The following is a 24,635-nucleotide window of genomic DNA, read 5'->3' as shown; positions in this document are numbered from 1 at the left end:
AGGGAAGAAGTCATGCGGCAGCTGAAGTCAGAGGCTGTCTGCTAGCAGTATGCATTCTCGCTTGAAGGAGGTCAGTATTTGTTCTATGAAAGTCTTTGACTGACTGGATAAGGCCCACCCACATTATGGCAGGCAATCTGCTTTACTTGAAGTCCTCCCATTAGAATGTGAATCTCATCCAAAAACATCCCACAGAAACATCCAGAATAATGTTTGACCAAACACCTGGGCACTACAGCACCCAGCTAATTTGACAAATTATCTGCTCAGGGGAACCTCCTTTTAGTCCCCACCTCTTGCCCCACTGGGTTAGGGGATACCCTTCTCTGCTCCCAGGGCCTATAGTCTTCTTAGAGCCAAGGCTCATGGCCTACCCAGCTGCGTATCCTAGTGACTAGCAAAGGGCCAGGCACATAGTAAGTGCTTAAGTAATGCTTACTGAATGTACAAGAACTAAGAGAGTGCAGGTGCTTCATGATTTCACAGATAGCCCTTCTGTCATCTTCTTGAACTAGGAGGATGCAGGAGTCCTTAGCCTGTCCCCCAACATCTGGACTTAGCTCCACCCAGGTATATAAATGGCAGTGTGGAGACTACCCGCCAGCTTTCCCACTTACTGGCTGTGTGATTCAAGACAGCACACTTCACCACTGGGGCAAAGAGCAGCCACTCAACACACAACAGCTCTCATTCCGTAAAACCAGGATTAGCGAGAGAAATGCCTGCCGGGAAAGTTGACCAGACAGTGGGTATTCTGACATACCCCCAGGAAAGTCTAGAGAATCTTTGGCCCAGGCTTAGGACAAAGCAAGACATGACAATGTTGGGGAGGACAATCAGGGCACTGTTATTTGAGTCTCTATAAAGCGTTGGACACATTTGATTCCATCACTAAATCATCACAACAACTTTCCAGGCAGGGAGGGCTTTTAAAAGTGTTTTGTGCCATGAGTCTATGGACCTCTCGTCAAATAATGTTTTCAACTGCATATAAAAAAATTATAAAGGAAACCAATTAATTTAAAATGCAGTTTTTATAAAATGAAAAAAAACATGTGTGATATCATGGTGTAAGTGCCTCATTACTAATGCATTAAATATCTAGCAGCAAGTCTAAAAGCAACTGTAATTTTGAACTGGATGAATACAAATGATATTTGAAGTTATCTGTAAGAACTGTAATGTAATATAGAAGTATGTGTGGTTTGTTCTGGTGACAAAGTCACAGGCTGCTAACAAATGTTGCTGACATTCATCATCAAAGAAAATGCTAAATTTTAGTTAGAAATTTGTGAAAAACAAAAGTGATTTTTTTTTCCCCAATCCAAACCCGAAGACCCCCCTCTATTTCATTCACAATTTCCTTGGATGTCCATTATTAAGGTAAATCTTTCTATCCCCAATTTACAAATGAGGAAACGGGAGTTCAGAGAAGTTAAGCAACCTTTCAAAGATCACACAGTAAGTGAAAGAGCCAGGGCTCAAACTCAGAAGTGCTGTTTGCCGCCTAAAGTTTGCTCTGTTTTCACTATACACAGCCGTGCTTCTCAATCATGCTCACTTGTGAATTTGCTAACATGCATATTCCTAGGCTCCACCACTCGAGGTTCTGACTCAGCAGGCCCACGGCAGGGCCTGAAATTCTGCACTTCTGACCAGCTCTCTGATGATGCTGTGCTGCTGACCCTGGGACCACACCGAACTTCCCAGTCATGATTCGGGGCAACTCTATTCAAAGCAATGAGTCACCCAGTCCTTGACTTCTGAGCGGGTGAAAGAGACGATCACTTTGGACAGTTGCACTGACAGTCAGAGAGCCTTCGCAGTCAGATGTGCTGGTGCAGGCTTGTTCTTACCACCCCGTTGGACTGTCTGCTTCCCCCTTTCCTTACCGTCGCTCTTTAAGCTGCCGGCTTTGATCATAATCCTTCTCCAGGCTGCCCTTTTGTTCTGTTTCACTTGGATAAAAGTGCTGTGGCAGAAGAAAAGCCCTCAGAGTGATTTGCCCTCAGTTAGGCCCTGGGGATGGCCTTGCCTGCAGCTCTTGGAGTGAGCTGAGAGGTCCCTTCCACGCTGTCCCAGGCCCTGACCCCTGCTGCCTCCCTGAGCTGTGTTCCCGCAGAGCCCTTGCAGACAGGTGAGGCTCTGTACCTGGGCCTCACTCAGCCTGCATCTAGTCCAGGGATGCTCAACGTTGGCTGGATATGGAGAAATACTGTTGCCTGGCTCCCACCCCAGAAAGTCTGATGGTCTGGGGTGCTGCCTGGGCATTAGAACTTGTAAAAGCTACACAGGGGATTGTAAGAAACAGGCAAAGCAGAGGATCACTGGTTTAGTGAAAGGAATTGAATTGTGCACACATTTACGGAGCGCCAGCCATGTGTCAGGTACTATGTTCAGTGTGTGATACGCACCACTTTATTTCATTCTCACAGCAATCCTGTGAAGTAGGTGATATACTTCTATTTTACAGTAAATTGTCGAAAGCTGCACAATAAGTAAGTATATGACCTGGAATTTAAATCCACATTAGCCTTTCTCCAAAGTCTGAGTTCATGAAATCTGCTATTTCCCTGTGAAGAGGACATAAAAACGGCAACATTCTCTCTTACACCTAGGCCCGGTGTCTTCCTTTTAAATCAGTCTTTATTCTTTTTGCTGTGATCAAGTGTTTAGAAAACGTCACGGATCTGGAAATCCATCAGGCTGCACCTCAAGGAGGCTTGAAGATCTGCAAGGTCTTTTCCAGCTCCAGCTTTGGCTTCTGAAGTCTATTTGTCACAAAAGTGCCTCCTGTTCATTTCACTGGATGCCTCCTCTGGCGTCCTAAATGCAACATGACAAGTGACAAATGTTCTGAAAGGAAGGGAGGTGCTTGCACTACAATCATGTTGGAATGAATGACTACCCCGAGCAGACTAAATAAATTACCCAGCATTCACTTTAAGCCAGGAGAGAAGTTTTCCGGAACTTAGGCTGAGTCTTAAGCTCCCTAAGAGTCTTAAGGCAGCAGGATAAGGGGGAAAGAGGAGACTATGGGGGTAGAAGACATGGGAGCAGATCCAATCCTACCCCTTCCTGACCATGTGGTTCTATGAAAAGTACTTATGCTCTTGAACCCCTTCTTTGTGAAATAAATCTTGATATTTAATGCATTAATAATAAGCCATATACATCACTATATCACAAATGTTTTTCAGTTTTATAAAAAGTACTGTTTTAAAGTATTTGGCTTCCTGTGAAAATTTTTTTTGTTATGCATTTGAAAACAGACTCATAGCTAACTGGGTGTTGTAAGGATGAAAGAAATAATATAAAGAATGTTTGACACAAATATCAGGCACTCAGTAATGAACAGCTATTAATATTATCATACCTTGCTTTGCCACAAACCTGGCCAAAGGACTGTTTATTTTTTTTCTCTAAATGCTCTTGGATAAAGTTTTCAGCTGTTAAACATGTATTCTTATTTAGCCACAAGTATTGATAGTCAGTTATTTACTTTAATAAAAATATTCAAACTGCATTCCAGTGTTGTCGTAAAATACTTTGGTTCAATTTCCAATCTAGAGATGAGCATATTTGTCTACAGGCATTTCCTATAAGATCAATTCCTAAGGCTTTATGTGAATATATACTAGAAGAGACCCCAGAAAAAAAGAATATAGTTGAGGTTAAGATGTTGGAAATACTGGTAGTTACCCATTCTTTTAAAAATTCACTTGGAATATTTGTACAGTACTTGAAATAAAATAAAAGCAGTGGAGACAAAAAGATAGGCACTGAAAATGAGCAGTTTTTGAAAAGCTATCATGTACAGGCACTAAGCAGGCATGTCTGTATCTATGAAATCATTAAACTCTGAGGTATGTATTATCATACCCATTTTATGGGTCAGGAAATCAAAAGAGAGGTTACAAAACTTCCACAAGATGACTGTGCTAACAGAGTGGGTCGGGGATTCAAACTTAGGTCAGTGTGACTTGGAAACGTGTGCTCCTTCTACAGGTCCTATGGCCACCAGTGAGCACCTAATGCAAGTGGCTCAGCAAAGGCTGTCCTGCCTAGAGTCACATAGCTCTAGATTCATAGTCACTGAATTCATAGTCACATAGTCATTCATAGTCACATAGATTCTAGGAGACTCAAAGTTACAGGAACTCAGATATATTGTGTCTTTGAGGGAAAAAAAATTGCCTCCATCAGATTTATTTTTTAAAAGAAATTTACAAAGTCCTCAAGTAAATCTTTACTGGATAATTTAGGTTAGACCACATATTATCAGCAAATGCCTTGATGGTAACGAGAGATGTGTTGCCATACCCCCTCCCCTCCCTTCTCAAAGCACTTTGGATTGGTAGATACAGTTTTCCAAGAGGCATCAGCATAAATATTAGATCATGAAAAGAAACACTAGGCACAATCCTCCTTTGAAAGTGGATCAAATTGGCAACACATGTAGGTGTGTCTGCTTAATGGAGTCGAGGGAGAACAAGACCAAAGATGACTTCATGTCAAGTGAAAGACATCTTCATATAGAGCTGAACATATGCAGATCCCATTAGAGCAATGCAAGTCACTTGCAGATGTTACCTGGCAGCTTTGCACCTGGCTCTGTGAAAAATACTAATTGGCTTCAAGTTATAGTCAGACACCTGATTGGCTGGGATGTTAAAAAAAATTAAATCCATCAGTGTGGGAGGCTTGCAGCATGGAGCCTATACAAGGCATTCTATGCACAGAGTCCGTGCTTGGCATTGGTGAACTCCTATACCGAGCTCCAGATAGAAAACTTAAAATGATGCAGTATTACCCAACGTGGATTTAAACAGAAGATTTTCCAGCTACTTGCAAAATGGAGTAAAGATTCACGCCTGGAACTGGAAATAAAAAATACCAAGTCAAATTTGGTGCTCTTAGGCCGAGGATGAGCCACTTCCTCCATGTACCAAAGAAAATGGTTCAACACTCTAGTGACTACTCTGTGCAAATGCAAAATGCTTCTTGGATGAAAAAATCAATGTTACTGTGCCTTGCAAAAATATTAATAATGCCTTGAACAAACACTTCTCTTTGAGGAGTCCAGAACATGCTGTGCATTTCTTCTTGTTACTCCCTATGCTCTGTCTCTCTCTGTAGGCAGGTAAGTGGGTGATATTTCAGAAGGGGAAAACAAGGTGAGGCAACTTGGGGGAAGCTGCCTCAGTTCTGTCACGGACCCAGAGCTCCTTGACTGCCCAGCAGGAACCACGCCCCAGCGCCCTGATGTTGTGGGTGTCTAGCAGATGGATGCAAGTGTAACTGCTGCAAAAGCGAAAAAAGGCCAAAAGTAGGAAAGGACGGAGGAGGGAGAAAGAAAAGCTTTCACTGCCATTGTGGATTTGTAACTCCCAGACAGCAAAGACCAAAAGTTCTTAGGCTAAGCAGCCTCAAGAACGAGAAATGGTTGCTGATGGGGGTTGGAAGGGAGACAGAAAACCTAGAGGAGAGCAGAGTCAACTGCCATGCATTTCATCACGTGATCCAGAAAGTCGGAACCCTTGTCAGTAACCCGAACACCAAAAATCTCTGAGCCTCTTTTGGTTGATCAATTTGGCCCCTAAAACCAATTTACACTACGGCAATTCCCACTGCTGCTAGTGCACGAGGCACTGAGCAATTACTGCCTGGCCTGTTGTTGACCCCACTAACTAGGTGTTCACGGCTCCAGATATTTCTGGTCAGTTTACGTGGGTGACACATTTGTTAGCCAGATTGTTCTTCTTTCTCCAGGAGTAACTGCTGGCCAGGCTTTGAGGGAGAACACTGTACTCCCTTGATATTATTAAATACAAGAGACCCTCATACCTTCTGACACCCAGAGACTTTACTCAGAGCCCTAAGGGAAGAAGCTGCATGGAGCTGAGGGCATTACTGAGCCACACACCAGATCTGAGGGACTTCCCTTTTGGCATTCTTGCTCTATTAAAAATTCAGTCCATGTAATCCCAGCTACTCGGGAGGCTGAGGCAGGAGAATCGCTTGAACCCAGGAAGTGGTGGTTGCGGTGAGCCAAGATTGTGCCATTGCACTCCAGCCTGAGCAACAAGAGCGAAACTCCATCTTACAAAAAAAAAAGTTCAGTCCAAAAAAGAGATGGTGACACATTACAATCATCTACTTGTCTCTGCATTTCTACGTAGAGCGTATGTAGGGAATAGCTGCTTCACAAATATTTTGAGTAAAAAACATAAACTAATAATTTCATCAGTTGTGTCTGTTTTCAGGTTTCCCACACACCGTACATATTCTTGCATGGTTTCAGATCATGGTAATATGTATTCAATTATGTCTATACAGAAAATTGTTGTTCCATACATAAATCCCATCAACAGAGTCAAATAGAACACGCTCGCTGTGGGATTCTGTGTATTGTTCTTAATTCACCAGACTGCTGTGAAAAACACATTCATCTCCTGACAAAACAAATCCAAGCTCCTTTATGTTATGTAAGCCCAACACTACCAGTCCTCCTCCTTCTACAGATTTGAAAACAGATCACTTGATGGTGCCCATGACATCGTAAGACCTCTAGGCCAGTTAAGCAACTGCAACACATACTCGGCCCACAGAATGTCTAACTGGCCTCAGTAGATATTAAGATGTGACCACTCCATGGGGCAGGATGTGTTTGTACGTGTGTGTGCCTGCCTGCATACACACACACACAAGAGCCAGGGAAAGACAATGGAAGAGCCAGAGACGGGAAACAGAGGGCACATCTGTCTGTACTCTCCTCCTGCTGGAAGTTGAAAACAGTGGCCTTATTCTTCACGCTAAGTATAGGTTCCCAGGCATTTGTGCAGTCATATTCAATAATATATTCCGGGGCCGACGGTTCAGATGTGTCAGCATTTCTATTACCATTGCCTATGTTTAGAGTTCTTCATGCAGTCAAAAGTGCTAAGGCCAAAAATTGTTACGAAGATAACAGAGGCAAGATATAAGTAAATAAACCAAGGAACTGGGTACTTTTCTTTGGTATTTGCATTACAAGATAAATATAAAAATCAATTTAAAGGTATTGTTAGGCTGATTTCTGTTTTTTCCCTTCTTTATTTTGGTATGAGAGGTAAAAATCCAAGTTTCAACAATGGCTTCTGAGAAAATTCACATGTCTATGATTTGGGTTTCTAATAATTGCTTTTAAAAGTGAACCAATCGATACTGTGTCCTGAGGGACAACTGGGCTGAGCATCTCATGAGGAAGTAAAGGGAAGTGTAGAAAAAATGAAAGATTAACATTGACTTTTAATAAATAAAAGAGTACACAATGTAGATGAAGTTACATAACACATGAGGTGTTCTTCAAGAGTTATACAACAGAAAAATTGAGTGTAAATTCAATTTTGGCAGGTTAGGTTTTATTTTAACTGCACTGGGAAAACCACGTAGATAAAACTATCTTATTGCTTATCCTTTACAATTTTAAAGCAAAACAAACACAACAGCATTTTATTTAATTGTAGTGTATCCGTATTTTCACATACTGGCTTTAAAAAAATATCTGCTTACAAGAAAGAAAGGAAAGCCCAAACAAGAATGTAGTATGTAAGCGAGTACAAAATGGGATACAGTATAAGGCAAACTGATTACCTAAGTCCCAAGAAGTCAAGAAACAGAGTGTAACTCAGATCCAAGCAGGGTTAACCAGGGAAGGCTCCATTTCTGTGTGTACCTGCTGCTTTCTTCGGCACTGCACTATACAACATTCTGGGGCAGCCTGAGAGATGCAGACTATACAAATATAGTCTCACATCTCACCACCAAAGCACAAACATTCCAGAGGCATGGAAGCCAAAGTGTAAACACTTCTGCAGTCAACCCTTAACTATTCACATTTACAGAAGGAAAGAGCAAAGATACCGCTAATCCAATAGATAAATGGAAAGATCACTGAGTTAGCTTTGGAATACACTCTTTTGAATACAGGTGTATCCGTGTTCAAGGAACTCACAAGTCTGTTATGAATATTAGTCATAAGGAGTCATAAGGAGTTAGAAACTTTCTCCAGGAGTTAGAAACCTTTTCAACATTTATTACAGCTACCAGAAATAGAGAATTAACTGGACAATCTCAAAGATGCATTCTTAGACTGGTAACTAAAGTTCCATTGATTCCACCAGACAACTGTAAAACTATATAGATAGAATTTCGGAATTTGGCAAATAAGTATGGCATGAACAAATAACCCTGTTCAAAATTGAAAATAAAGAGCAGAAAACAATTTTTTTAAATTCTACAAAAGTACTGAAATTTCCCTTTCAATTGCGGCAAGTTACCTCATTTCAGTCGCCTTGTTTTCATTGCCTCTCTGCTCCTTTCAATAAATTCGGTCTTCTCGTTTTCATCTTTAATACATTGAGCTCTCTCTTCATTTCTCATGCAAGGTCTTGCTGCTTCACTTTCATGAGCTGTCTCTGGAACCTTGCTCTGGATGTTCTCCTTGAAAGCTCTTGTCCATGAACATTTCAGATAAAATCTCATCAAAGCTTCCTCCATCATCACTCTGAGTCAGAGAAACTCACTCTGCTAAAGTTTACAACAGAACTTTTGCTATGTGCACTTGGATGGACGTCATAAGCTTCCAGGGAAGAATTAAAGAGATTAGGTACTCCTTGCTCATGATGCACAATGACACTGGATCCTTTATAACTCCAGGCCACGTGCATCAAAGAATGAGCCAAAAGTCATACAAGTCCCTTCATTCTGATTCCCACATTTTTAGGACAAGTGCAATATAATATAAAGAGTATGTGTTTCAGAGTCTGAATTTGGATCTTAGTCCCATTACTTACTGGCTATGTAATCTTGGAAAAGATCCTAAACTCCTCTGAGCCTGTTTGTTAACCTGTAAAATGGGGATACATAATAGTACCTCTTAGGCTAGCTATGAAAATTAAGGTAACATAGGCAAAATGTTTGGCACAGGTACTAAACAAATGTTAGCTAATATTATGGCTTTTCTTAAAATGAACTTATTCTAATTATTGGCATTTAGCATTATAGTTTAGATGTCCATATTGAACTATCTCTATGTGATTTTTATCCTGTCATAATTGAAGTTTGCCACTGTTGATTCCCCCCGCTAAGTTGAGATACTAATTTGAAATTTATGGCCAACATCTAGCCTAAGTGATCATATTCTACTCATGTGAAATTAAGCTCCCCCTTAAAGCTGAAGATTGAATATCTATTTCTCTACATGTATGTAATATAGTCTGTTCAGACTTAAAATTTTGACCAGTGCTGCTAGACACTGTTGAATCGAACAGAGAGGGAAAGGGTTATTATGGCAGGAAGAGAAATGAACATTACTTAATGAACTTGCATTTCAGTTGAGCAGGGTTTTTAACACAAAAGAAAGAGCTTTTTATAAATTCTTTCGCTCAGCAACAATAAAAAGAGGAAAAGAGCACTCAGCTGGGAACAATAGCTACTCAGCTCATAAAAAATCATTAGAAGGAACATTTTCTTTGTCCGCCATGCCCAGCAATTTCGCTGGTGGGCAATGATCCAGATCACTTAGGTTCCACCTACAAAAATGAGTCCAGAGAACCTTCTCAACTTTTCCAGCTAATAAATTATGCTAACAAAAATCCTAATCTCTTAATGTGTGCAATGCCACCATAAATAAAATTTTGATTCATAATTCATGGAATGTTTTTGACAAGTAGACGATACTGATCCACCCATTAATAGGATTTGCTCTTGAGGTTGCTTTTCCATTAGAAGGGAGGGACTATGCTGACACATTTACTCATTCCCAGCAAATCCTCCTTGCAGCCAGGAGCCTGTATCTGGTTGATGACTGTTGGGTAAGGTGCAGGGTGCCAGAGGACAGCATGGTTCCACTGTGTGAAATAAGCTGGTGTACTTGGATATTTCACTTTTCACTGCAGTCTCTGTAGCTCATATTAAGTTAGTGGAGTCAGAGAAACTTCATATTCTTGACATAAAGAGCCTGGCTGATTCATCTTCTCCCACAAATGGTATTAAACCATATTAAGCTAATTGTCAAGTGTGTTGAATTACCTTATCAACAAAAAGTTCTTTTCTGTGTTCAAGGTTCCCCATGACAACCAAAAGATTCCTGCACATGAATAAAATGTATTTCTAATGACACTGCTGGATGATCAATCATAAGCATGCCCATTAATGCAACTCCTATATGTCTTGTTAATTAAAAAGTATGAGGGAAAAAGTTTTCTGTTTAAGAACTTTTTTTTTTTGTATTTAGCTTGAACATGAACATTTTAAGAATGAACTTATATCTTTACTGCCTGATACATTAAGTATTCAATATTTGCTGAATGTCTAAAACATATTTCACAAAAAGTAAAGTGCTTTGAAGACTAAACAATGTATTCCAAGCCCAACATTTTTTCCTTACTAAACTTCTCTCCACTTGTGACTTTACGCTGAAGATTGGCACCATCAACTAAAATCTAAATAGCATTCTATGTTCCCCTTTAATTAACTGTCCATGACTTACACTTTCTCTGCAATCTGAATTGTTTTATTTTTAAAAGGCCTTCCTAGTCTCTCAGATTGCATCTAAGATGTAAGAACACACAGAAACTGCAATATCAACAGAACTTAATTAAGCAGAATATGCAATGACAGCAAATATGCAAGCACAATCTTTACTGAAGACAGGTAACCAAACAAGCTTTTTACAGATAATAAGGAGTTTGGGGGGAGGGGGTGTGTAGCTGGTGAAAATTCAGTTTTATAAGTATACTGCCATTGAGAGAATTACTCTTGAGTATCTGCAACTGTACTTATTCACTGCAACAGTAAACAAGACAGATATGATCCCTGTTCTCAGAGAGCTCATAATTCATGATATTACTTTTGCTGGATGCACCAGAAAGAGAGGGATACATTTTAGCTTGGCCTTCAACTATGTAGGTATAGTTGTGGAGATCTGGGGATTAGGATGGCATCCTTAGGTACAAGGATAACAGCAGAAAAATAGTAGTTGTACTTATTATCTGAAACTTTCTGAGCTTATACTCCAAGTAGCTGTAGTTCAATTATATATGCCTGATTTTTTTAAGTAATGCCTTCACAGACTCAAGGGGAAGAAAAAATCCCAACCCTGTCCTGTTGCGTATTAAAGATGACCACTGATTCTTTCAGTCCTTTCTATCCTCTCCCTTTGAATCGAGGCAGGCTCTGTAATTCTTAGACCAACTGAATATGGCACAAGTGACGCCCTGACAGTTTCCAGACCCAGGGCAATCTGGCAGCTTCCATTTTTTGTCTCTTGGAACACTCTGTTATAAGACAGCTGCTATGGTGACGATGCTCTAGTAGCCCTGTGGAGAAGCCTGTGTAAATAGGAACCTAAGCAGAGAGAAAAACCGAGGCTCTCAGCCAACAACCAGGCCCAACTTGCTGGCTGGAGAACTGGTGCCTGCAGCCTGTTAATGCTGCAAGGAATGCAGACGAGCTGTCCCCACCATGTTCTACCCAAATTGCAGATTCAAGGGTGAAATAAATGATTACTGGGACATACCTGAAACTTTACCCTGAATCCGAGGTATTTTTAAAGATAAAACTAACTAAATGAGGCAGTGAAGGAAGTAAAAATTATATTTTTTGAGCATTTATGTGATTAAATGCTTTATACATCCTTATTCTCTACAATAACCGTATTTGATAGGATGATTTTCTCTATTTTATAGATACAGGTTATTGACTAGAAAACTGAGTAACTGCCCAAGGTCACATAACAGGAGGATAGTATTCAAAAGCAGACCTGACTCCAAGGTACCTGCAAAGAAAACAGGAATTAAGGAAATTCTAAGCTAATGCTGGGGTGACTCAAATTCTCATGAATAAAGTATGGATTAGGAAAATATGACATCAGTTAAAAGGTGCAACTGAGGGTGCCCCAATATTCCTTAGCAGAACTTTCCAAATTAGCGGTAACATGTTTTGATGCATAGTATTCAGAAAACGGCAACATTTTCTTAGTATGTAAAACTTTATGATGCCTGCTAAATGCAAGTGCTCCAGAGTAAAGAGGTTACAAAGATGAATGGCGATATTCTTGCTCTGAAGGTTCTTGCATTTTAGTATGAGAAATAAGGTATGTTACACCAAGAGATGCTTCGCAAGGTACCAAGCTATAGCCCCATAGGTATGTATCACGTGAAGAATAAAGTACTATGGGGATTTATTTATTCACTCAACAAATATTTATTGGCTGCCAATGTAACAGTAAACAAGACAGATATGATGCTGCTCTCAGAGAGCTGATAATTCATGATATTACTTTTGCTGGATGCACCAGAAAAAGAGGGATACATTTCAGCTTGGCCTTCAACTATGCCTAGACTTTGGGCAGGTGGGGATCTGGGGATTGGGATGGCATTCTTAGGTACAAGGATTACAGGAGAAAAATGAAAAACACTAAAGTATGAGAAAACTAGTAGGACATGTACGGGGACTTTAAAGCAAGAACCATATTTTATCGACTTTAAGGTTCCATCAATTTAATTCAGGATCATTATTTTATAAACCAAAAGAAAAAATAGTAATTAAAGTTTTACAGAAATGGTTCTCAACTGGGGGCGATTATTGTCTTCTAAAGGGCATTTGGCAATATCTGGAACCATTTTTGTTGTCACAACTGATAAGACTAGTCTTTAGTAGATAACAGGTTAGATTATTGCTAATCATCTAAAACGCACAAGAGACCTCCCACAAAAAAAGAATTATTTGGCCTAACATGTCAATAATGCCAAGGTTGAGAACTCCTAAACTACAGAATGTTACAAGTTGAAAGATGCATCTGGGATATCTAAAAAGTATTTTAAGATACAGAAAATGCAGTAGTTCAGTTTACCTGAAATGAACCCAAGATTTGTAAAGGAATACTGGGAAATAATGCTGGCACTCTGTATCTGAATCTGTTCTTTCACCTTTGGAATAGTAAAGTGATAATGATCAGGGACTATGTTTTAAGAAATTAATTTAATGCAGTGTAAGTCACAGAGCTGGCCTTTGATGACCACGCTGTCCAAACTTTGCTTTCTAGAAACTCTGCACTCTAATCACTCCAATTGATATATCTATTTCTGCTAATTGTCATCTCAGAATAACACTCATCTCAGAAGAAATAACACTGACTCACCTCACCAATCATATGGTATCTCTTATTATTTTTCTTTTTTAAAGCCCAGCTCTATGCCACTTATTTCTCCTCTCATGCAGTGTTTAACATATTATTTTCTTCCTTTGAACTTTTAAAATATATCACCTGTATCTAACAGCATTCACTATGTGTGTGATTTATCCTTCCTCTACATGTAAGTTCCTTTGGGTCATGATCCATGACTGCTTCATACTTGCAACTCTCAGGGGACCCACGGTAGTGCCTTGCACATCAAAGGGGTCAATAAATATTTGTAGACTGAGTAATGAATAAATATACAGTACTGGGAGAATATAATTAAATACAAATTCCTCAGACTTCTCTCAACCTTTCCTCACAGGGCTCATTTTGTAAACGTGAATCATTTTAGTAGCTCTCCAAGTCCTCATGCTTTAGCTATAGGGTCTCAGAGGGAGCGGGGTTCTTAACCCTTACTTTACAAAACACCATTTAATAGATTCCATTACATTTCAGATCATATCTCCAAGGGGTATCAGCCAGTACTTGCTCTCAAGACATTTAAAACATCTTATATAGGCAGAGTCCCAAATTCCCTGAAAAAAAGAGACAGTTAGGGTACAAATATAAGCAATAAGAAAACTTCTACTCATTGCTCACAAATCCCAATTGCATTCTTGATAATCATACTTTTTGCACACGTGTGTGTATGGGGGGGGATTTAGAACATAACAAAAATCTTTAAAATGTATGAATGTAACAAAGAAAATAAGAAAAAAAGGTCAGTTATAGAATTTTAAGGAGATCCTTTAAAAGATAATAAAAAGCAAGACTATTAGTATTTTATTGTTATACAGCTTAATGGTGGAAGATAAGATTGTGGTCAATCCATACAGAAAATTAAGAAGACCATGTTTTAGAATATTTTGCAGGGTTTTTTTTTTTTTTTTTTGAAGTCCCCTCTTTTTTTTCCTTCAGCGTGGTCCTTAAGCATCAATCAACGTTTGGCGCCAGATTCTAGCAAGTCTTTTGCTTCATTTATTTTGGCTGCTACGTAAGGAGATCCACCTGAGACAACAAAGAAAAATGAATTAAAATATACTTCATCATTGATACTAAAAACACTCTTCTCTGATATTGTCTCACACATTAATCCTGACAAATTATTTTATAAGCTAACTAGAAATCAAAACAGTATAAATTAAACTTGATTAGTGAAGTCCTACAACTATCCAACAATTAAAAAAAAAACCTCTGAGAAAAATGATGAAAGAAAGTTATGATCAGGAATAACTTGAAAAATACTCAAATACTTCATGGGTCAGACATTCACCTTTCCAGTATTTGACCAGAGAATTTTCTAAAATTAAGTGGATGGTTAGGTAAGTAAAATAACAGTCTTTTCCATGACTGTTTTCTTTTTTTTTTTTTTTAAAGACACATTCATCTGTGAAAAGGAGTATCTTTTTGAAGAACATAAATCAATCCAAGGGGTCTTTTTAAAGTATTAATCAAGTCTTATGATGTCACAAAAATAAAATGCATGTTTAAAAAGGCAACTATGTACTACCCAGTGCTAAAAACCTACTTACTTAATAGAGATAAATGATCTAATAATATTAATAAATGAGAGATAAAAATAAGGTCAAAAGAAATTTTTGTTCTCTGAAATGATTCTATTAGAATATTGACAGAGTGTAGTTTTGGATTTACAGTGCCCCAAAATAAAACTGAATCAGTTCCTTTTTAGAGTTCTTTGCAATGAATTCTTTCTAATGTAAACAGCAAGAGGAAAACTGAGGTGAATTTCAAATGCAGAATCATTGTAAATCACAAACAGAACCTATTTGACATACAAAAATACTAACCCCAAACTGTCACATGAAAGCTAAACATCATGCGCCTTCTAACTTCTAGTCCTGAATACTGTCATTGTTTAACGCTCAGACTAACAATCATATTACAGCTCACCAGTCTCTTTGTGTTTTTTATTTTGTATTCTCCCCTTGAGTGCAAACCATCTATAGCTGCTGAAAACATCATAAGGTCTTAGTAGCTTACAACAAACCAAAAAGCATCTAGCTAATATTGGTGTAAATTGTCCTGACTTTTTTCCGGCCTTTTATTGATATCATACCACCCAACTTATGAACGGAAAAGAAAGCAAAGAAAATACATCAACAAACATGGCGTTGTGGTAGAAAGGGTAATGCTGGAGAAAGCTATATTTAGCTCTTTGCCCTTGAGGATACCACTGACATTTTCGTATCAAGATCTGAATTGCTATAAACACTTATGGAATATATCACAGTATGTCCTTGAATGTGCTGTAAGAGTTACAAAGAAAGCTGATAAAAGTTTAAAGCACTTGGTTATGAAATCTGTTGATTTCATGATTATCTTTGCAGACGATCTAGCAATCAGGAATTAGGTAACGTCAATGTGGTAAGCTGTTTAAATTCTTAGAGTTATCAGGGTGATGTCCTCAATGTCTTGAATATCCTCAGCAAATATTAAAATACTAATTAAACTTAAACATTTGATTGATATGCATTCTGGATATTTAAATCATAGGCTGTAATATGCTCACTCAGCAGTTTGAAAAAAATCAAAGGCATAGATGACAGAAAGTCTTATACATTTTGGACTGGTTCTTGTGACCCTCATTCTACCTCTAAATAGTTGGAGAAGTTCCTCAGTCCAAAACTACAATTCCTATAGTCTCTTCAAGCAGTGTTTGATTCACATCAGGTTCAATTAATTAGAGCCATTCTTGTGAGACTTGGAAGGTTGAAATGCGGGAAAGCCTTTCTTGCTGAACCTCTTTATCATTATTACTGCCAGTAAGCAAGAGTGCGGTTATAGTGGTGGCAGCAACTGTGCTTCTCCCACAGTTCTAGTGGCAGCCTGTGAGGCAGCAGCTTCCCTGACACAGTAGCTCTGTAATTGTTTAGGAATGATTCTTGTAGGTCAAGTGTAGAACTTGCTCCTTCAGATCTTCGAACAACGTGTAACCTGTGCTAAATGTTCTCCTGGTTAAAATACCTAGTTGCTGGCAGTGAATCCTGACTGATAACACAGGATAGGATGCATACCCTAACTTTAACGAAAACAAAATACTCTCGGCTGTACACAGTGGCTCACGCCTGTCATCGCAGTACTTTGGGAGGCTGAAGTGAGAGGACTGCTTGAGCCCAGGAGTCTGAGACCAGCCTAGGCAACATAATAAGATTCTGTCTCTACAAAAAATTAAAAAATTAGTTGGGTGTCGTGGTGCACACCTGTAGCCTGAGGCTGCAGTGAGCCTTGATCACACCACTGCACTCCAGCCTGGGCGACAGAGTGAGGCCCTATCTCCAAAAAAAGAAAAGAAAAAGAATAAAGAAAATAACACTCTTCAACCCCTCTCGGTTTTCTGGGGGAATTCGGTGAGTTCCATTTAATGAGAACACTCACCTTCACCCTTGGTATTTCCGTACCTTTGTTCTTCTACCACTAAATATTGCCAGAGGTCGTCTGCTTCTGGCTACTGTGAACCATCATGTTTAAGACCAACTCTGCCACTGACACCCAACTAGAAGAGCTAAATAAAATACAAACACATCAGTATAAAAGCACTGGAGGGCTACCAAGTCAGTCAGGTCTTGAGGGACCTGGAGATAAGGGAAATGTACTATGATGAGTCCAACATTCTGCACTGCTTTTTTCCTTCAAAGAAGCCAGACACATAAGAGTATATAATACTATTCCATATATATGAAACATGTCTAAACCGAGCACAGCGGCTCAGACCTGTAATCCCGGCACTTTGGGAGGCCGAGGCGGGCGGATCATGAGGTCAGGAGATCGAGAGCATCCTGGCTAACACATCTCTACTAAAAATACAAAAATATAAAAAATTTTAGGGAAACCCCGTCTCTACTAAAAATAAAAAAAAATTAGCCGGGTGTGGTGGCGGGCACCTGTAGTCCCAGCTGCTCGGGAGGCTGAGGCAGGAGAATGGCATGAACCCGGGAGGCAGAGGTTGATGTTGCAGTGAGCCGAGATCGTGCCACTGCACTCCAGCCTTGGCGACAGCTAGACTCTGTCTCAAAAAATAAAAATAAAAATAAATAAAATAAAAGATATGTCTAATCTATAGTCTATGGCAGAAAGAAGAATGGTGACTGCCCAGGCTGTGGACTGCCCAGGCTGTGGGGAGGGACTGGCAATGGGAAGGGGCAAAAAGGAACCTTTGGAGCTTATGGAGATGGTATATGTCTTGACTGTTAGTGGTTACATGCACATATATATTTGCCAGAACTCATCAAATTATGCATTTAAATGGGTGCATTTTATTCTATATAAATTATATCTCAATAAAGTTGATTAATAAAAATCCAGCAGACTATATATTAAGAGACTATACTTTTAAGAAATAGAAAAACATATACACTATCAAAAATAAAGCTGACATTGTTATACTAATTATAAGATAAAGTACATTTTAAGGTAAAATGCAAAACTAAAACGGGCAATTTCACAGTGTTACAAGGGTCAGTCTACTGGTAAGAGAAGGCAATTGTAAATTTGAATATACCTAATAAGATAGCCCTCAAAATACACAAAGAAAAAAAGGAGAAAACCAAAAGGAAAAACACACAAATCCACAATCTCAGTGAGTGATCCCTCTTCTCAATAATGCATAAAACAAGTAGACAAAATGAAAGAGTAAGAACACTGAAGTTAAATAACATCAACAAACTTGATTTAACTGACACACATAAAACATTCTGCCCTACAAGTGTAGAATGTATCTTCTTTTAAACTGCATATGGAACATTTACTGTAACTGACTATGTGCTAGGGTATAAAGTAAGTCTCAACAAACTTCAGAGATTAAAATAACAATAAATGGTGCTATGTAAAGGGTCTTCCATGGATGAATGTTGATTTACAACTGCTATTAGACCACAGGTTTGGAAATTGAGATTAAGTGTTCAGAAAATATAGCCGTTTGAAATAACAGTGTACCCCTGTAAAATCTGGATCTTATATACATACTTTTTTCCTCAATTTTCTCATTTCATTTTCATTGTATTTTACAAAAGCTTTCAGTCCACCAGTGATTGAGAGATAAAAAAAAAAGTCCTCCAACAGAGTTTGAGAAACACTGAAACAGAGTCTGTTAACTGACCATAGGAGAACTAAACTAGAAATCAATAACAAACACATCTAGAAGATCCCAACGTTTGAATATTAATCAATACACTCCTAAATAACTCACGCATCAAGGAAGGTAGCACAATAGAAATTAGCATTTGAGAGAGAATCAACACAGTGAAAGATTAGTTCTCTAAAAAAGTAATCAACTTCATGTCAGAGCATGTAAAAATGTAAAAGATAAATTCCAAGAAAAAGAAAACCTTTCAAAACTAATATAAGAAGAAATGGAAAAATCAAAAGAATATTTAAGAAGCTAAACATGTAATTAAAAATCTTCCCAAAAAATAATAATCCTGGCCATGATTTTGTTGAATTTTTCTGAAAAATAGAAGAGAAAGAAAACACTTTCAACTCTTTTTATGAGGTTAGCATATCTTTGATAACAAACCCTAATGAAAATGTCACAGGGAAACCACAGATCCCTATCTCTCATGAGCACAGGTGCAAAACAAACAAAATATTCACTTATCAAATCAGACTAGATATGATGACCAAGTTAGGTTTATATCAGGAATGCAAGACTGGCTTACATATCCAAAAATTAATTGATGTAACTTACCACATTAACAGAATAAAAAATAAATATATATTTATTAATTTATTTTTTGACACAGAGTTTCTCTCTTGTTGCCCAGGCTGAAGTGCAATGGCTAGATTTTGGCTCACTGCAGCCTCTGCCTCCCGGGTTCAAGCGATTCTCCTGCCTCAGCCTTCCGAGTAGCTGGGATTATAGGCATGCACCACCATGCCCGGCTAATTTTCTATTTTTGGTAGAGATGAGGTTTCTCCATGTTGGTCAGGCTGGTCTTGAACCCCCAATCTCAGGTGATCTGCCCGCCCTGGCCTCCCAAAGTGCTGGGATTATAGGCGTGAGTCACCGCGCCCAGCCAAAATAAATATATAATCATGCCAATAGGTTCAGAAAATTCAACACACATTCATAATAATAAAAGCTTTCAGTCAAGCTTCTGCACAGCAAAAGAAATAATCAGCAGAATAAACAGACAACCCACAAAGAGTAGGAGAAAATCTTCACAAACTGTGTATCTGACAAAGGGTTAATATCCAGAATCTACAAGAAACTCAAACCAATCAGCAAGAAAAAAATAAATAATTCCATCAAAAGTGTGCTAAGGACACGAAAAGACAATTCTCAAAAAAAGACACACAAATGGCCAACACATATATAAAAAAAAGCTCAATATCACTATTTATCAGGGAAATGCAAATCAAAACCACAATGCCATACCATCTGACTCCTCCAAGAATGGCCATAATTAAAAAATCAAAAAATTATAAATGTTGGCATGGATGTGGTGAAAAGGGAACACTGTTACACTGTTGGTGGGAGTATAAACTAGTAAAACCACTATGAAAAATTGCACACACATGCTTATAGCAGCACAATTCACAATTGTAAAAATATGGAACCAGCCTAAATGCCCATCAACCAACATGAGGATAAAGAAAATATGGTACATATATGTAATGGAATACTACTCAGCCATAAAAAGAAATAAAATAATGGCATTTGCAGCAAACTGGATGGAATTGGAGACCATCATTCTATGCGAAGTAACTCCGGAATGGAAAACCAATCATTGCATATTCTCACTATAAGTGGAAGCTAAGCTATGAGGACACAAGGGCATAAGAATGATATAATGGACTTTGGAGACTTGGGGGGAAGAGAGAAAAAGGAGATGAGGGATGAAAGACTACACATTGGGTACAGTGTACACTGCTTGGGTGATGAGCACACCAAAATCTCAGATATCACCATAAAAAAGCTTTTCCATGCAACCAAACACCACTTGTTCCCCCAAAACTATTGAAATAAAAATAAATAATAAATAATAATACTAAATGAGAATGGATTAAACAATCTAGTCAAAAGGCAAAGGCTATCAGACTGGATTAAATGACAACATGATCCAGCCAGGTGCAGTGGCTCAATGCCTATAAACCCAGCACTTTGGGAGGCCGAGGCAGGAGGATCACTTGAGTTCAGGAGTTTGAGGCTAGCCTGTGCAATATAGCAAGACACTGTCTCTATTAAAAATAGAAGAAAAGCAAACAAGCATGACCCAACTATATGTTCTCTACAGGAGACACACTTAGATTTGAAGACAAAAATACTGAAAGTAAAAGGATGGAAAAAGACACATTCTGACAGCAGCAATCACTGAAAAGCTAGAGTAGTTAATGAGACAAAGTAAATGGAAACCAAAAATGTTCTCAGAGACAAAAAGGGACATTCCATAATGAAAAATGGGCCAATCAATCTGGAAGATGGAACAACTGTAAACATATGTGTACCTAACAATAGAGCACCAAAATACATGAAGCAAAAACCAACCAAAACAAAAACAGAAACTAAGAAATGAAGAATAAATATTTTATAATTCCAGCTAATACCCCACTTTCAATAACAGAACAACCACACAAAAGATCAACAAGGAAACAGAACACTTAATACTATAAACTAACAAGACCTAACAGATATTTATAGAACACTACCCAACAACAGAATATGCAATTCTTCCCAAATGCACAGAGAATATTCTCCAGGACAGAGCATATACTAGGCCATAAAACAAACCTTAATAACTTGAAAAGGACATAAATAATACATTATGTTCTCTGACCATAATAGAACGACCTTAAACATGAATACCACCACCCATAGCTTATGGGACACAGCGACAGCGGTGCAGAGAAATTTATAGCTATAAATGTCCATGTTAAAAAAAGAAGATGGCTGGGCACAGTGGTTCACACTTGTAATCCCAGCACTTTGGGAGGGTGAGGGGGGAGCAGATCTCAGGAATTTGAGAGCAGCCTGGCAACAGGGCAAAACCCTATCTCTACAAAAATTACAAAAATTAGCTGAGAAAGGTGGCATGTGCCTGTAGTCTCAGCCAATCAGGAGGCTAAAGTGGAAGGATCACTTAAGTCCGAGGGGTCGAGGCTGCAGTGAGCTATGACTGTGTCACTCCAGTCTGGGTGACAGTGAGACTCTGTTTCAAAAAAACAAAAAAAAACAAAAAAAACACTTGAAATCAGTAACTTAATATTCAACCTAAGACAATGGAAAAAGAAGAGAAACTACTATATGTCAATAAATTAGATGATTTAGAGAAAATGGACAAGCTCCTAAAAGATACAAACTACTGATACTGACTCAAGAAGAGACAACTTGAGTATTCCTGTAACAAGAGACTGAATCAGTAAACAAAAAACTACCCACAAAGAAAAGCCCAGCCCCTGATGGCTTATAGAAGAGAGAACATTTCCTAATTTATTTTATAAAGCCTATATTATCATCATGCCAAAACCAGATAAAGATATCACAAGAAAGCTACTGATCAATATATCTTATAAGTATGGATGCAAAGATACTAAAACACAATACTAGCAAACCAAACCCAGCAACATATAAAAAGAACTATAAACCATGACCAACCAAGGGATGCAGGAATTATAAATCTTGCATCCCTGTGGGATTTAACACAGGGATGCAAGTTTGGTTTAAGCACCAAAAAATAAACATAACCAATCTCATCAAAAGAAAATAAAATTCACATAATGATCTCAATATATGGAGAAAAAGCATTTGACAAAATTCAACACCCTTTCGTGAAAAAAGCACCCAGCAAACTAGGAATACAGAGAAGCTGCCTAAGTGTTAGTATGTTTGTAGATAAAAAGCATCTACAAAAAACCCACGGATTGAATGGAGAAAGACTGGATGCTTTTCCCTAAGACCAGAAGCAAGACAAGGATGTCTGTTCTTAATGATTCTAGTCAACACTGTAATAGTGGTGAAAATGAGGTTAAAAAACAAAAAGACATCCAGACTGGAAAGCAAGAAGTAAGACTATCACTATTCCTGGATGACATGATCTTGTATACTGAAAATCCTAAAGAATCTACTAATAACTATTAAACCTAATTAAATAAGTTCAGGAAGGTTATGGGATAAAAGATTAATTACAACTCAACTGTATTTCTATACATTTATAATAAACAAAATTATAAAAATAATTCCATTCACAATAGCATTAAAAAGAATAAAAACAGGAATAAATTTAACAAAAGAAGTACAAAACTCAGACTTGTAAACTACAAAACATTGTTGAAAGAAATTAAGGAAGATCTAAATAAACAGAAAAACATCCTGTCTCTGTGGATCAGAAGACTTAACACTGTTAAAATGGCAAAATTCCCCACTTTACAGATTTAATGCAATCCTTATCAAAAATCTCAGCTGATTTCCCTGTAGAAATTGACAAGCTGGTTCTAAAATTCATATGGAATTATTACAGAAGGACCAAGAATAGCCAAAACAATTCTACAAAATAAGAATAAAGTAGAAGGACTCATACTTCACAATATTAAAACTTACTACAAAGCAACACTAATCAAGACAGTATGGTACTAGGACAAGGACAGACAGACAGATCAATGGCTAAAAGGGTTTCTTCCTGAGGTGATGAAAATGTTCCAAAATTAAGTGCGATGTTTGCATATGTCTAAGAATATGCCAGAACTACTGAACTGTATACCTTAAATGGATGAACTGGTATGGTATGTGAATTGTATCTCAATATAGCATTAAAAAAATAATGCAGAGACAAGGGGATCTGAAGAAAAATATTTGAGTCTGATTTGGTTTATCAGATCATTAGAGAATCACAGAAACCCAGAGTTGGAAGGGTTCTACCTCTTACCCAATAAATGAATTCCTTCTATGACATCACTAGTAAGTTCCTCTCTAGTAGTTTTCAATCAAATTACCTTTGCTGCCTCTATCGGCACATCACTTTTTCCATTGCTGTAGCTCCAGTGTCTAGAAGAGGACCTTGTTCTACCGACTTCCAGAAGCCTCAATAATTACTAGCTGACTGATGTCTTGCGTTCCAGCTACAAGAAAAGTCTTCCCATAAGGGTCAAATTTTTACTGCTTAGAGTTTCTTCTCAGTGAACATAACTCTGTTCTCATAGAGGCATAGAAGAGGGAATTCACATATACATGCCACATTTTAGGTATTTGATATTGCAAAGATCCCCTCTAAGTTTCTCAGCAAATTTTCTTTTTCTTTAACCATTGCTTTGGCCAAAAGCCTAGGAGTCATCTTTCTTCATTTTTTCTTACCCCTGATTCATAAGCTTTGTTGGGTATTCCTTCAAAACATATCTGGAATTAGACCCTTTTTTTTGAAACAGTTTCGTTCTTGTTGCCCAGGCTGGAGTGCAAAGGCTAGATCTTGGCTCACCACAACCTCCACCTCCCGGGTTAAAGTGATACTCCTGCCTCAGCCTCCCAAGTAGCTGGGATTAGCTTCCCGAGTAGCTGGGATTACAGGCATGCACCACCACACCCAGCTAATTTTGTATGTTTAGTAGAGATGGGGTTTCTCCATGTTGGTCAGGCTGGTCTCAAACTCCCAACCTCAGGTGATCTGCCCGCCTTGGCCTCCCCAAAGTGCTGGGACTACAGGCATGAGCCACCGTGCCTGGCCTAGACCCCCCTTTTTTTTTCCCTGACCTCCTCTACTACAACAACCCTCATCCAAAACAGTATCATTCTCTTGGATTACTACAATTTTCTCTAGTGGCTTCCTTGCTTCCACTCTTGACTCCCTATTTGCTTCATAGCTGCCAAAATAGTGTTCCTAATATTGCAAATATTAGGAAAGAGCATTCCCATAATACCTAAAAATAAAACCTGCAGTTTGTAGTAGTACGGCTTGCAAGCCACTCCATCATTTAGCCTTGGGCTTCCTCTCCAATTGTATTTCCTACCACTCTCCCCTTTGCTTGCTAATGCTCCAGCTGATCTGCTTATAATTCCAGAAACAAACCATATGCTCTCATTTCAGGACCTATGCACTTGGTGTTTCTTCAGCCTGAAATACTCTTTCTTCATTTTGCATGACTTACTGTCTTAGGTCTCTGCTCAAATATTATCTCCTCAGACAGAATTTCTAAGAAGGCTATAAGTAAATCAGCATCCGCCTCCCCTCCAGCTGCCATTCTCTATCTCATGCTCTGCTTTTTCTCCAAAGCGCTTATGATCCATGACATCATGGGCATTTTTTATATCAGCCTTTTCTGCATAACAAACCACCCCAAAACTTAGTGGCTAAAAGCAACAATGTTCTTTTTATTTCTCACTTTTCTGTGGATTGGCAGGGTGGTTCTTCTGAGCTGGGTGGTCCAGGATGGCCTCATTAGGGCTTAAGCTGGGACAGCTAGGCCT

General features: G+C 38.5%; 1 protein-coding gene and 1 long non-coding RNA gene across 2 annotated transcripts in view; both read right to left on the bottom strand.

Annotated features, from left to right (window-relative positions):
• The window catches only part of LOC112610791, a 50,040-nt gene extending 39,717 nt beyond the window's left edge, over positions 1 to 10,323 (bottom strand). Inside the window, exon 1 of the long non-coding RNA XR_003116490.1 lies at positions 8,322 to 10,323. This is a non-coding gene — a long non-coding RNA (uncharacterized LOC112610791). The remainder of the gene's footprint in view (positions 1 to 8,321) is intronic.
• A 1,910-nt stretch (positions 10,324 to 12,233) lies between these two features.
• DNAJC15 (DnaJ heat shock protein family (Hsp40) member C15) overlaps positions 12,234 to 24,635 on the bottom strand; it is a 93,653-nt gene continuing 81,251 nt past the window's right edge. Inside the window, exon 6 of the mRNA XM_025364295.1 lies at positions 12,234 to 14,233. Within this exon, the coding sequence (XP_025220080.1) occupies positions 14,163 to 14,233 (71 nt within the window). The 3' untranslated portion in view covers positions 12,234 to 14,162. The remainder of the gene's footprint in view (positions 14,234 to 24,635) is intronic.

This window comes from Theropithecus gelada, chromosome 17 (genome assembly GCF_003255815.1).
Source record: "Theropithecus gelada isolate Dixy chromosome 17, Tgel_1.0, whole genome shotgun sequence".
NCBI classification, from domain to species: domain Eukaryota; kingdom Metazoa; phylum Chordata; class Mammalia; order Primates; family Cercopithecidae; genus Theropithecus; species Theropithecus gelada.
The sequence above is the reverse complement of the archived record's forward strand: the minus strand, read 5'-3'. Positions and strand labels throughout refer to the sequence as shown.